The sequence below is a fragment of the Pristiophorus japonicus genome, chromosome 2, assembly GCF_044704955.1.
Source record: "Pristiophorus japonicus isolate sPriJap1 chromosome 2, sPriJap1.hap1, whole genome shotgun sequence".
NCBI classification, from domain to species: Eukaryota; Metazoa; Chordata; class Chondrichthyes; family Pristiophoridae; genus Pristiophorus; species Pristiophorus japonicus.
In genome coordinates this window covers 158,496,855-158,511,969 of record NC_091978.1, presented here as the reverse complement: position 1 = coordinate 158,511,969, position 15,115 = coordinate 158,496,855, and the positions used below count along the sequence as shown (strand labels likewise).

Here is a 15,115-nt window from a genome sequence, read left to right as displayed (position 1 = left end):
AGGGAGTGCAGCGAAGGTTCACCAGACTGATTCCAGAGATGGCTGAACTGTCATATGAGGAGAGACTGGATCAACTGGGCCTTTATTCACTGGAGTTCAGAAGGATGAGAGGGGATCTCATACAAACGTATAAGATTCTGACGGGACTGGACAGTTTGGATGCGGGAAGAATGTTCCCGATGTTGTGGAAGTCCAAAACCAGGGGACATTGTCTTAGGATAAGGGGTAGGCCATTTAGGACTGAGATGAGGAGGAACTTCTTCACTCAGAGAGTTGTTAACCTGTGGAATTCCCTGCCGCAGAGTGTTGTTGATGTCAGTTCATTGGATATATTCAAGAGGGAGTTGGATATGGCCCTTACGGCTAAAGGGATCAAGGGGTATGGAGAGAAAGCAGGAAAGGGGTACTGAAGGAATGATCAGCCATGATCTTATTGAATGGCGGTGCAGGCTCGAAGGGCCGAATGGCCTACTCCTGCACCTATTTTCTATGTTTCTATAGTGTCGATGAACAAAGGGACCTTGGAGTGCTTGTCCACAGATCCCTGAAAATAGAAGACCAGGTGGTTACGAAGGCATATGGAATGCTTGCCTTTATTGGCCGAGACATAGAATATAAGAGCAGGGAGGTTACGCTTAAATTGTATAATATTTTGGTTATGCCACAGCTGGAGTACTGCGTGCAGTTCTGGTCACCGTATTATAGGAAGGGCGTGATTGCACTAGAAAGGGTACAGAGGAGATTTACCAGGATGCTGCCTGGAATGGAGAATCGTAGTTATGAGGACAGATTGTATAGGTTTGTTTTCATTGGAACAGAGGAGGTTGAGAGGAGACTTCATTGAGGTGTACAACATATTGAGGGCCTGGACGTAGTGAATAGTAAGGGCCTATTTCCATTGGTGGAGGGGTCTATTACCAAGGGGCATAGTTTTAAGGTGGTTGGTGAAAGGTTTGCAGGGGATTTGAGCTAGGGCTTCTTTACACAGAGGGTTGTGGGGATCTGGAACTCGCTGCCTGGAAGAGTGGTGGATGCAGAAACCCTCACCACTTTTAAGCGATGGTTGGATGGGCACTTAAAGTGCCGTAACCTGCAGGGTTACGGACGTAGAGCTGGTAATTGGGATTAGACTGAATAACCTCTTGTTGGTCGGCACAGATTATATGATGGAAAGTACTGAATGGAATCACATACGGCCAGGGTGATCTCCTGGACTAGTTTTGATCGCCTGGATAGGTTGGCGAGGAATTTTCCCAGATTTGTTTTCCCCTAAATTGGCCTGGGTTCTTATCTGGTTTTTGCCTCTCCCAGGAGATCACATGGCTCCGGTTGGGGTGAAGTGTAGAATATTTCAGTGTAAGGGATATCACAGTTGTGTGGGGCGGACTGGTTGGACTGGGTGCTCTTTACCTTTCCGCCATTGTTCATTATTCATAGATTTATATGTAACTTTCAGGGCCGTTGACCAAGGGCCATGTGGCTCTTTGTCGGTCGGCGTAGACACGATGGGCCGAAATGGCCTCCTCCTGCACTGTAAATTTCTATGTTTCTATGTTCTCCTCTTCAGGCTCGTCCACGTCCGAATCTTCTGCATCGGCTTCAGCCTCGTCCAGGTTGGCCTCAAGTTCAGCAAAATTATTGGAGTGGGGTATGAAGTTGCATGATCAGCCATGATCATATTGAATGGTGGTGCAGGCTCAAAAGGCCAAATGGCCTGCTCCTGCACCTATTTTCTATGTAAAATATAACAGAACAGACAAATGGTTAGCAGCAAAGGCGAGGGCAGGGTTGCATGAGTAAGCACAGCGCAGGCAACAGGCTCATTAGAAGGACCACGATCAAATGGTAGCACATTGCATCAACAGAAGCATAGCTGACGGAGACATCCCCATGAACCGAAGCATGGCTAGCCCACGCAGTACTTAACATTTAGCAAAGCCTAACTATGTGGAATTTGCAGGACTTGCCCTCTCCCTCGAGTATGGGCCCAGCTTGTGCAGTGCTGGTTGCTTTTCTCCAGGCAGGACCAATCAAAGCAACGACCCTGTCTTCCAAGGGTGTCAGTGGGTGCAGATTTGCCGGGCCTCCTCCTGTTTGAGTTCTTTACCTTTTGTTGTGTGCCACTTTCCTCTGCAAAGATGAAAATACAACTTTTTAGAGAGGGTGTCTTTCTGCTGTCCAGCTCATGCCATCTGGCCTCAATTACAGTAACCAGTGCCTTCACTTCATCCTGTAAGAAAATCTTGGTCCTTGAGCCGCGTTGCATCTTGTATTGCAGCTCCGATTTTTCCACTGAGAATTAAAGTTCTCACACACAACTGGCTTTTTAAAAATGGCCGAATGCAGACCGGGAGCTGTACTGGACATGCGTCAATGCACTGAACAATCGCGTCAAAAATGCCCTTTTCTTTCCGCATATGCGCAGAAGGGGGAGCATTTTTTCGGGCCAACATTAGGCTCCACCCCCAAAGCTAAAGGACAGGCTGTGCAACGTCAATTTCAAAAATAGAAGGGAAACTTGCTAGTTATTTTTTTGGAGTAGTCGAGGCCAAAGAAAACGGGCGTAACTCTTGCAGTATGCCAAAAAACGTCATTGGGGAAATTGAGCCCTGTTCATGATTAGTTTGCAAGTTTTTTGATTCTTGCAGATTTTCTATCTGCTTATTAACAGTCCCCATTTGGTATGCAGAGATACAAAATAAGTATGCAATGCACGAACGATGAGTCGTCTTGTCTCCACTGTCATAACCTGGTGTTTAACTGCTCAAGTTAATGTAGAACCAGAGCGCAAAGATGAGGCTTATATTCTCCAACTGGTCAACAGTACTAAATAATGACTGTTAGTAACTAAGTGAGCTACTAACATGGCTGCATTTAAAAAAATACAAATGGATTGAAGGTTGGGATACATTCTCCTCATCTAATGTGCTGACAGGACAAAATGGAGAAGACTTGGAGATATGATGCAGGGGAACTAATTTTTGAGGATTTAAAAAAAAAAGTTTGTGAGGTAAGTTGGAAGAGTATTAAATGGTGTCACTATGTTTCTTTTTTTCACTATGACTAACATTTTTGTGGATGATCATCATGATAAATACTTGAAATATTCCTCTCAAACTAAAGGTTTGCCTTAGTTATGTGCATTATAGGAATCTAAATGGGTTCAGATATTGATTTAGTTGGATGTGGCAAGATTTTGCAAAAAACACATTGATAGAAGCTTAAAACATGCTCCAATTTCATGAGGAACAGGTTAAATACTTGAAACACTTGCACAAAATTGCTACCCAGAAATATGGCCCAATGGTACCATAATCATTTTTACCTTGGAGTACAGTTACCGTATCATCAGTAATGGAGAGCCACACTGATTCCAGTGCTGCCTTTCCCTCCTGTGTATGTGAGTGCATGTGCGTGCGTGCGGCGTGCATTCAGTATGCTCCTTTCCTCAAGAGTTTAGGTTTCAAACCTTCAGAGTAGTTATTTCAAATTGCATGACAAGGGTACTAATATCCAATTATTGTAGAGTGCACATGAAATGCCTAAGATAAAATAATTTACTTGAAGCATTTTCTTTTCTTTTGCAGTACCTTCTCCAAGTAAGCTCAGACTTCCTACCACACCATCTCCGTTAGCTCTCCGACAGCCACTGAAAGCAATGGTCAATCCAGGGCCTGCCTCGACATGTTCTCCATCTAGTCACAATAGTTCTCCACCAGGGCCCTCTGTTCAGTCTCCCAGCTCGCCAAGTCATATTGCTGCAGGTGGAACCATCCCTAATAAAGGTCAAGGTGCAGGGATCCGGAGTGGCTTGCCGCGACCTAGTACCCCTGGAGGGGGAATACCAGTGCCTCGGAGTAAACTTGCACAGCCAGTTAGAAGGTAAGAGTGTAGCAGCAGAATCCTTAATTTACATGAAACCGTATCTCTCAAACATGCTAATTTTGAGGGAGGATGAATAGTGAGAACAGTTTCATCAAGTTATGTGGGAACCAAACGGTTATAATTTCAGATGGAATAATTGAATTAATTTTCCTTTATTTTGTGGTCACTGTTCTATTAATTCCTTTTTGTAAAACTAGAAAATAGAGGCTGCATTTGCTGTAGAAGTCTGTCTTTTGGGTATTTTTATCTTAATTTCTTTTTGGAGGGTGCCTAGTATCAACAATCTTTTGGTGAGAATTCCAAATTATGAGCATTTGCGCACTGTCCCTGATATATATAGTTGGCAAGAGACAGTATGTTTCTGAGGCAAACAGGCCAATAGCTTCCCAATTCAAGTCTGTGTTAAGTTAACTGCTGTCAGAAGAGTGGCAACTGAGGTGCAATGATTGACTCCAGTGCCCTTGGCCTAAGGAGAGGAAAATTAGGCTGTGTTCTGGTTCCTGGTTCTGATTTCTATTCAAAGGTATACATGGTTATGGTGTCTAATGGTCATGTAGCATGAATACAACATTGCTTAGGTTCACACATAAAGAAAGAACACTTTTTAGCAAATGGACACTTTTTTAGCATGGCATCTTCAGGAAAGCAGCATCTGTAGTGCTGTACTGCAGTAGAGGTCAATGTCTTGCGGGGGGGATATAACTTGGCAAAAGCTATAACTGTTTTCTGATGTGCACTACAGGATACAGGGTCAAAACTGCGCTCATGCTTTGCACAGAATAACTTTCATCGCACTAGTTTGGGCAAGATTTGAATTTGGGTCTAAGAGGCAATGTAGAACCCACTAAGCCACCTTGTCCTTTTTTAAACAAAACATTTTGTTCACAAGTGCATATTTTATTGAAAATTGTACTGTGCAAAATTCTGTTCTCTATATTACAAAGAGATCATAGGGGCACTGGAGAAGGTACAAAAAAGATTTACAAGGATAATGCCAGAACTGAGAGGTTATACATAAAAAATTAAGAACTAAGAGCAGGAGTAGGCCATTTGACCCCTCAAGTCTGCTCCGCCATTCAATAAGATAATGGCTGATCTGATCATGGGCTCAGCCCCACTTCTCTGCCCGCTCCCCATAACCCTTTACTCCCTTTATCGCTCAAAAATCTGTCTTTATCTCCGCCTTGAATATATTCAATGACCCAGCCTCCATTGCTCTCTGGGGCAGAGAATTCCACAGATTTACAACCCTCAGAGAAGAAATTCCTCCTCATCTCAGTTTTAAATGGGCGACCTCTTATTCTGAAACTATGCCCCCTAGTTCTAGATTTCCCCATGAATGGAAATATCCTCACTGCAACTACCTTATCGAGCCCCCTCATTATGTTTTAATAAGATCACCTCTCATTCTTCTGAACTCCAACGAGGACAGGCCCAACCTGCTCAACCTTTCTTCATAAGTCAACCCCTTCATCTCAGGAATCAACCGAGTGAACCTTCTCTGAACTGCCTCCAACTGCCTTAAATAAGGAGAACAACACTGTACGCAGTGCTCTAGGTGTGGTCTCACCAATATCCTGTACAATTGTAGCAGGACTTCTCTGCTTTTATACTCCACCCCCTTGCAATAAAGGCCAACATTCCATTTGTCTTCCTAATTACTTACTGTACCTGCATACTAACTTTTTGTGTTTCATGCACAAGGACCCCTCGGTCCCGCTGTACTGCAGCATTTTGTAATTTTTTTCCATTTAAATAATTTGCTTTTTTATTTTTTCTGCCAAAGTGGATAACCTCACACTTTCCCACATTATACTCCATCTGCCAATTTTTTGCCCACTCACTTAGCCTGTCTCTATAACTTTGCAGAATTTTTGTGTCCTCCTCACAACTTGCTTTCCCACCTATCTTTGTATCGTCAGCAATCTTGGTTACATTACATTCAGTCCCTTCATCCAAATCATTACTATAGATTATAAATAGTTGAGGCCCCAGCACCGATCCCTGTGGCACCCGACTAGTTACTGTTTGCCAATTGGAAAATGACCCATTTATTCCGACTCTCTGTTTTCTGTTAGTTAGCCAATTCTCTATCCATGCTAATATATTACCCCGATCCCCGTGAGCTTTCATCTTGTAAAGTAACCTTTTATGTGGCACCTTATCGAATGCCTTCTGGAAATCTAAATACACCACATCCACTGGTTCCCCCTTATCCACCCTGCTCATTATATCCTCAAAGAACTCCAGCAAATTTGTCAAACATGATTTCCCTTTCATAAAACCATGCTAACTCTGCTTGACTTATGATTTTCCAAATGTCCTGCTACTGCTTCGTTACTGATGGACTCCAGCATTTTCCCAACGACAGATGTTAGGCTAACTGGTCTATAGTTTCCTGCTTTCTGTCTGGCTCCTTTTTTAAATAAGGGTGTTACATTCGCGGTTTTCCAATCCGCTGGGACCTCTCCAGAATCCAGGGAATTTTGGTAGCTTACAACCTCTACAGCCACTTCTTTTAAGACCCTAGGATGTAAGCCATCAGGTCCAGGGGACTTGTCCACCTTTAGTTCCATTATTTTACCGAGTACTACTACTTTAGTGACTGTGATTGTTTTAAGTTCCACCCTCCCTATAGCCCACTATTGGGATGTTTTTAGTGTCTTCTACCGTGAAGACCAGTGCAAATTATTTCTTCAAAGTCTCTGCCATTTCCCTGTTCCCCATTATGAATTCCCCAGTCTAATCCTCTAAGGGACCAACTTTTACTTTAGCTACTCTTTTCCTTTTTATATACCTGTAGAAACTCTTACGACAGGTATCTGTTTTTATATTTCTTGCTAGTCTGATCATGAAACTTCAGTACCCCATTCCTGCTTTCTCTCTGTACCCCTTGATCCCTTTAGCCGTAAGGGCCACATGTAGCATTGCAGCAAGGAAGATCGAGCGTTGGTGCGATGACACAGCCTTGCTTGAATCTGGTCCGTATGTGAATTGGGCGTGGATCCGTTGGTCAAGATCATGGCTTGCATGTCATCGTGAAGCAGGGGGAGGATGGTGACAAACTATTGGGGCAGACGAATTTGAGGAGAACACTCCATTACATTAATGATTTAGACAAAGGAATTGAATGTAATATCTCCAAGTTTGCAGATGACACTAAGCTGGGTGGCGGTGTGAGCTGTGAGGAGGATGCTAAGAGACTGCAGGATGACTTGGACAGATTAGGTGAGTGGACAAATGCATGGTAGATGCAGTATAATGTAGATAAATGAGGTTATCCACTTTGGTGGCAAAAACAGGAAGGCAGAATATTATCTGAATGGTGACAGATTAGGAAAAGGGGAGGTGCAACAAGACCTGGGTGTCATGGTACATCAGTCATTGAAAGCTGGCATGCAGGTACAGCAGGCGATGAAGAAGGCAAATGACATGTTGGCCTTCATAGCGAGAGGATTTGAGTATCGGAGCAGGGAGGTCTTACTGCAGTTGTAGAGGGCCTTGGTGAGGCCACACCTTGAATATTGTGTTCAATTTTGGACTCCTTATCTGAGGAAGGACATTCTTGCTATTGAGGGAGTGCAGCGAAGGTTCACCAGACTGATTCCTGGGATGGTAGGACTGACATATGAAGAAAGACTGGATCGACTAAGCTTATATTCACTAGAATTTAGAAGAATGAGAGGGGATCTCATAGAAACATATAAAATTCTGATGGGATTGGACAGATTAGATGCAGGAAGAATGTTCCTGATGTTGGGGAAGTCCAGAACCAGGGGCTGCAGTCTAAGGATAAGGGGTAAGCCATTTAGGACCGAGATGAGGAGAAACTTCTTCACTCAGAGAGTTGTGAACCTGTGGAATTCTCTACCACAGAAAGTTGTTGAAGACAGTTCGTTAGATATATTCAAAAGGGAGTTAGATGTGGCCCTTATGGCTAAAGGGATCAAGGGGTATGGAGAGAAAGCAGGAATGAGGTACTGAAGTTGCATGATCAGCCATAATCATATTGAATGGTGGTGCAGGCTCAAAGGGCTGAATGGCCTACTCCTGCACCTATTTTCTGTGTTTCTAATCCCTCACGGTTGACAGTGTCAAAGGCCTTTGTGAAGTCGAAGAAGGCCATGTACAGCATTTGGTGCTGTTCCCTCCATTTCTCTTGAATTTGATATGCAGTGAAGATCATGTCCATTGTACCCCTTAGTGGGCGGAATCCGCATTGCGACTCGGAGCGTTGATTTTCCTGTGGCATCATTTCTCTTGCCGTTGCTGTTTTGGGGCTACGTTGATGGAGATGACAGAGCGGATTTCGGTGGTCGTCCGTCTAGCAGTCATCGTTATGGCGCAGAAGATGCGGACATCCTTGCGGTCCCTTGCTCTGATGATGACGTAGTCTCACAGATGCCTGTACTTGGAGCGAGGGTGTTACCATGAAGCCTTGTACTTGTCTCTGGCAGAACAAGGTGTTGATTATGACAAGGCCATGTTCTAAACATTTCGTCAGGAGGAGGGTACCATTGGAGTTGGTTTTCCCTTCCCCCTTCTGCTGACCAGAGGTCTGCGTCCTTTCCAACTCTGGCATTAAAGTCATCAAGGAGGATCAGCTTGTCGCCCGTTGTGACTCGGGAAAGGGATTGTTCGAGACTGGAGTAGAATTCCTCTTTGGTCTTGTTTGTAGCTTCCAGTTTTGGGGCGTAAGCACTGATGACAGCGCACTGGTTCCAGGCTAGGGTGAGCTGAAGAGTCACGTGGCGTTCCTTTGTTCCGCAAGGGGAGTCTCTGAGATGCTAAACTGTCTCATTTTTTTATGGTGAAGCCTACCCCATGGAAGTGACGTTCTTCTGGTTTACCTTTCCAGAAGAAGATGTAACCACCACCTTGTTCCTTGAGCTGTCCTTCCCCTGTCTTTCGGGTCTCGCTTAGGCCTCGCCCGCCCCACGTGGCCCTGGCCTCACCCTCCCGCATGCAATCTACAGCGGCCGCTGCAGCCTAAGTAGCAGCTGCCACGTATAGTTACGTTTTTTTTTAACATTGTTTACAAAATATCCCTGTGGAGCCAAGAGGAGCAGTCTCCACAACACTGCTGATAACCGTTCCTGACCCCGGTCATCCCCCTCCCCCTGACCAGACCCCCCCCCCCCACCCCTCCTCCTCCCCGACCCCAGCACATACCAGAGACTTGAAATTAGCTGCTTCAAAAGGGTGAGCTGTCTGTGGAAGTGCGATCGGTGCCGGCAGCTCGCCCCTGTTAATGCAGATTAACGTAAAATCTGCCATGAACCAGCGCAATCAGGCAATATATTAGAACTTAATTTTTTTTTAATTGCTTGAAAAATATTCCTTTCTATATTTAAAAGCGGTGCAATTTGATTAGTAGTTTAAATGGGTTTATTAATCGTGTCTAGTCCACTACTTTTAAGTAACCTGATTTCAAGTAACTGAAAATGACTTTAGCAAATATATAGTTATATTGGTGTAGTCTGTTTCTTAGTAAATGTAGCAAATTTTTTTAAAACACATTTATATTCAAAAGCTTTTAAAACATGACCATTAGTGTTCTTGCGCCCAAAAGAATCAGTTTAATTTTAAGAGCCTCCTCGAAGATCTGCAAATGGGTGCAATTAGCAGGAACTCGCAATGGTGATTAATTTGATCTAGAGTGTGGCCAGTTTTCTGGGCGGGGCCAACGTCTAGAGCAATGGTCATAATTTGTGCTTGAAATTCCACAACCTTGTGTACTGGTTTGCCCGATTTTTGGCAAATTACGCTGGAAATAACAGCGCAGCCTAGCGGAAACTGTACCCTATTGTGAAAAAGTGCAACATCCCCACCGACACCTGGGAATCCTAAGACCGCTCAAGGTGGAGGAGAAGCATCCGGGAAGACGCCGAACACCTCGAGTCTCTTCGCCGGGAGCACGCGGAGGCCAAGGGCAAACAGCGGAAGGAGCACACGACAATCCAAGCACCCCACCCACCATCTGCCCCACCTGCGACAGAGACTGTCGGTCCCGCATTGGACTCATCAGTCACTTGAGAACCCATTTTTAGTGTGGAAGTACGTCATCCTCGACTTCAAGGGACTGCCTAAGGAGAGAGAAATCGGTTTAGCTTTGACCAAATGTTGCTAAAGATGTAATCTAAAAGAAAATACCCTGTACTACTAAATTTCACAGTCATGCATCATTTTCTAAAAAAAATACATATTTGCAAATCGACAAGAATTTGAACATTAACATTTAACGTTTGAGAAGATTTATGGCAGATCTCAAAGTCCAGGCAATTTATCCCTATGTACACTTGTATTTCTGATTCATTGACTTGGTTTTGAATTTTGCAGGCTTGGAGCTTTGAAAATGACATTCCCAGCGATGGTTATAACATTAAGATCTATTTGTACGAGCAACTGGAAGTATATATATGAATTAATGGCAACATAGATTTAAACTTAATGGGCTCAATTTTCCACAAAGCTATTTTTTGGCATACTTGAAGAGTTACGCCTGTTTTTTGGGGGCCCAACTACGCCCCAAAAAAATCATCCAAGTTTCCCGGTTTGAATTGTTCCATTTTGGCACTGCCTAGCCTGTCATTTTGTTTTGGGGGTGGAACCTAAGATCTGCACCAAAAAGATCAGGTTGCCACAATAACCAGGGACACACTGCAGGCTGAGGCTGCAAAGTGACACATACAACAGCCAGCTCACAGTAACCTGCACAAGCACATTACACATTGCAGCAACATACTACCATTAAATTATGAGTGTTTATGATAAAAGTTTGTCGTCGTCGTCGTCTTCCCCGCAGCCCCCGGTATCTGCTACTATCCCAGGCCGAAAGGCCTCCCAGTGCCGGTACCTGCTACTATCCCTGGCCGAACAGCCTCATCCCTCCCGGTACCTGCTACTATCCCACGCCGAACGGCCTCTCAATACCAGTACCCACTACTATCCCTTGCCAATGGCCTCCCAGTGCGAGTACCCGCTCCTAACTCTGGCTGAAATATCTCTTTTCTCTTCTTCCCCCCCCCCCCCCGCACCCCCTCTCTCCTCTCTGCTGCTGCTGTCCGGGTCCTAGAAATGCATCTGCTGCGCTGATTTCCTTACCTGCACTGATTTCCTTACCTGCGCTGATTTTCTTAACTACCCAGAAGGTTTTTTCACAGAGGTCACATACACTGTCCTAAGAAAATTGGAGTAAATCGGAGCTGGCCAAACTTGCTTAAATGGCCAGAATTGACATGGGTGGCAGGTTACACACACAAAAAAAAAACGAACCTAAAAAAATCTTAACTAACTGAGTTACGCGGGCACACAATCTTTGGGGAAACTTTGATTTTTTAATTTAAGCCAAAAATACGGTGCAAATCACTGGGGAAAATTGAGCCCAATATGCGGCTTAAAAAGAAAATAAGTTTGGACATCACTGTTTTACAATGGCCAGAGCCTCCTATAACTATTTATGTTAATGTGACTGCTCAGCGAAAGGGTTAAGTTGTGCACACTGCCTACTTTATACATAATGAGCATTATAGAAATGTACGGTGCTGATTGTTAAAAAAATGCATAGTACCAGCTTTCTGTTTTCAATGTTCATTATGTAAATTGTATAATAAAATGAAATGATGTAAAGTTGTGTGACTTCACTGTTGTATTGCAATCAAAGTACAATTGTTTACTGTCAAATGTATTAACTTCTCTAACCATAAATTAACTTCCAGATCATTGCCAACTCCGAAGACTTATGGCAGCATGAGAGATGAAAGCTGGAAAGATGGATGCTATTGAACTGATTATACAAACAGTCTGAAGTTCGCTCCGCTACTATTCCTGAAACAAAAGGACCTTTTACTTATAGACTGTTCAGAGAGATTCAGCAGGATTTGAGAAAATCCAGTTCTCTGCCATAAATCAGCACAAGTTGGTGGAGATCATGGAGTAGCACTTTATTGACATTAAACATCAGACTTTTTCATATGTACAATCAGTTTTTCCATGACTGTGTCTGTTGTTTTAATCCTAATGAGCAATTTATGTCTTCATTCAAAACAAAAAAGCAGAAGTCTGGACACAATCCCAAACAATGCCAAAGAAAAAGCTTACAACAACCAGTGGTAGGGGAATGGATAACTAACATAGTTGAGACTTTAGAATGGTCAAATAAAAGAGACTACTTGTGGAAGCCTGTTTTGTACAATCAGATATTGTAGCAGTGACAATTTTTTAATTCTGTCAGTAAAGCAAGGCACAATTCCAGTATCATGATGGGCAGATGTGCGGTCATAGCAATTCACAGCCCATTGTAATCTGATTTATTTTCAGTACAGAAAAGAATAATATCTCAATTGTTGCAGTTATGAACACCTTGAGTAGGGGGAAAGTTAATTTTAATTTGTAGCAGTTTGTTAATATCTCAATGATATCTTGTCTCAGTGAAAATGTTACTGTCACTAATTTTTTTTGTCACGTTAAATAAAAAGTTAAAATTGTACCAATAGTTTTTGTTATAGAAGCTGAAATGTATTATGAGCAAGTTGACTTAATTTTTGACAGTCTGCTGGTGATCACTGGAGTTGTGTCCTGTTGTTCTTTGTAACTGACTGAAAATATTTGATGCATTGCTAGCGAGAAAAGAAATGTTGTAACCTGAATGGTGCTTTGTACAGACAAAATACTGTGGATAAGTGGCTTAAGTTGAAAGTTGAGTATGTATTGTAAGTGAGACACTTTGTTTTAACTCTTTGCCCAAACCAAGAAAAAATATCCATCAAATTGAACACACTTTGGTGGGCAAAACTATTTCAGTATCTGTTTTTGTGCAGTTGACCATTTTTGTAATTGCCAAAGGGCTTAGTGTTAAGCAGGTTTTACACAATTGCTTTCGTCAAATTGTACAGCACTGGCTCAGGAAAGAGTGGCTTTAATGTGCAGCCAAGTTTTCAGCATGCAGCACATAATAGGACATGTCTGTTTTGTAATTTATGTTTCCTTAAAAGGTAGGTAGTGAAAACTTGGTCCATTCAAGTTGTAATCTGATCACACCACAGTGCTTACAAAAAATAATGCAACGTAGTTCTATCTAAACTATGCACTCATCCTGTTATACAAACACACTTGCTTGGAGCTGTTCAATAAATACTGCAGCCTGGTAGGTACTATATTCAGTAATTACAGTATTCAAAAACATCACTACACTTGTGTATATTCTTACGAAAATTTGAGTTTACATTTAAATATATTTGCATACTACTGCAGGGAGTTGTATGTTCTGAGTTTATTATTTTGTGGGTGATACCATAAAATAACTTGAATTGCTCTTCAAGTAGTTAATCACCAGAAGCCAATTTTAATTGTTTTAAGAGTATTTCTTAATTTGTTTACAGGAAGTATTCCTTGTAAATTTAGAAGAAAGCGTTCTTTCCAAATGCCCTTAATAATCAGGTGTTGGAGCCTTCCAAAATAAACCAATGGTGGGATAGACATGTGCTGGCAGAGGTGGCCAGTGAATGAGTGGGGTAAAGCTGAGGGTGTGGTTTTGGGTGAGTCGACAGTGAGTGGATGAGATGGATGTGGGATGATGGGTGAGCAGATAGTGAATGGTGACTGATGAGTGGACAGTGGGAGGGGTGGACGTGGGTTGCCGTTAATGTGTGGAGTGGACATGTGGTGCCATGTGAACAAATAGTGATTGAGTTGAATGTTTTTTTTGTTTACCCATCTAAATGGCCAATTGACGTAAAGTGACATGTCATCTCAATAGTACAGTTGGATAGATCTAAAGAATTCTGAATTTGTGAGAACGTAATTGTGTATTGTGGGAGAAAAACCCTATTTGAATATAATACTGTAAACTCATCTGTTTACTGTCAATCAATATATTTTCAAATATACACATGTAAAACTTGTTTACCCTCTGTTGAGTAGTAACCCAAATAAGGGAATTATATTTACGAGTTGCCTTTCACTGTCTAAAAAGTCAAGAGAATGAGTAATGTAATTTTTACAATTATGAATTTTGGATTCATACAGATGACTTACTTTCGGGACATATGTGTTGTGAAGTAAACAGCTTTTTTTTTTAAGTTGGAGGTTTGGATTGGTCATTTTCACAGGTGGGTATTGTGTTTGAAAACTTGATGGAGAATAAAGGCAAGAAAACAGTTTTAAACAGCACTTCGTGGGGGTGGGGGAGTGATGTATCCCACAAGCCCACTCCAAGTTGCAGGATTCCCTTCATAAAATGACTATGAGCACTGACAGTACACAATAGTAGGATTCTTTTTTATTATGGAATACTTTGTTTTAACATGTTACATGAACACAAGTATATACTTGCACACTGCAGTACTGCGAGACACAATTGGACAAAAACAAAACCTTACTGTAATCTTACAAATAAATTGATCAGTAAAATTAAAAGCATCTGTTATCCCACAGTTGTATAGTTAACTGTAGAGGAATTAATCACAAATTTGATACACAGACAGCATTGAACTAAAATGCTGTGGGAAAAATAAACTTGCTTACACTGAGAAGTGTGAAATTGTTAATTTTATATAATAAAAAATAGTGCCTATAATTTAAATTACTTCATTTTTGAGGTTGTTATAATTTTGGTTGTTGAATGTGGGTTAATTTTTGTGCCAATAGCTTGGAGTAGACAATACTCAATGTAAATAAATGGTCATGTATTGCTTTCGATATTTAATTTTTTGCTCTGCCATGTAACTTGTAAATGTTAATGAACTTGTTTTAAAAATATGCAAGAATCACCTCTTGTTTTTAAAAAATAAACAGTTCTTGACATTGGACAACTATTTCATATTATATTACTGAAGTGTATATTGAATAGAGGAGGGTTTTTGGCCAAATGATTTGCAACTGTTCATCTACATTCTGCCAATGTGTCAACTATGAAAGGGAAAAAGGCAACCAGTGAATATATTATTGGTCAGAACCACTGTAAATGGTTATCGGACATTTGTATAAATTAACCTGTCTATACAATACCTTATTAATGAACAACTTAATTAAGTTGTTCTGTGCTTTAATACAATTGCTGTCTTGGAATGTAGCATTTGCCTCTGGATTCATAAAATGTTCAGATTTTTATGCCCAATGCTTTGTTGGGGACGTGGAGGGAGGTTTAATGTAGGAAAATAGTTTCATGATCCATTAAAGTATGAGCTGGAAGATCTCTCTATATAATTATACTGAACATGAAAATTGCCTC

At 41.9% G+C, this 15,115-nt stretch overlaps 1 protein-coding gene across 2 annotated transcripts in view; it reads left to right on the top strand.

Moving 5' to 3' along the window:
• The window catches only part of slain2 (SLAIN motif family, member 2), a 153,409-nt gene extending 138,713 nt beyond the window's left edge, over positions 1-14,696 (top strand). For both annotated transcript variants that reach the window (XM_070870132.1, XM_070870131.1), the window contains 2 exons: positions 3,588-3,882; positions 11,604-14,696. In XM_070870132.1, coding sequence (XP_070726233.1) covers positions 3,588-3,882; positions 11,604-11,670 — 362 coding nt within the window. In that variant the 3' untranslated portion in view covers positions 11,671-14,696. The remainder of the gene's footprint in view (positions 1-3,587; positions 3,883-11,603) is intronic.
• Positions 14,697-15,115: the final 419 nt, after the last annotated feature.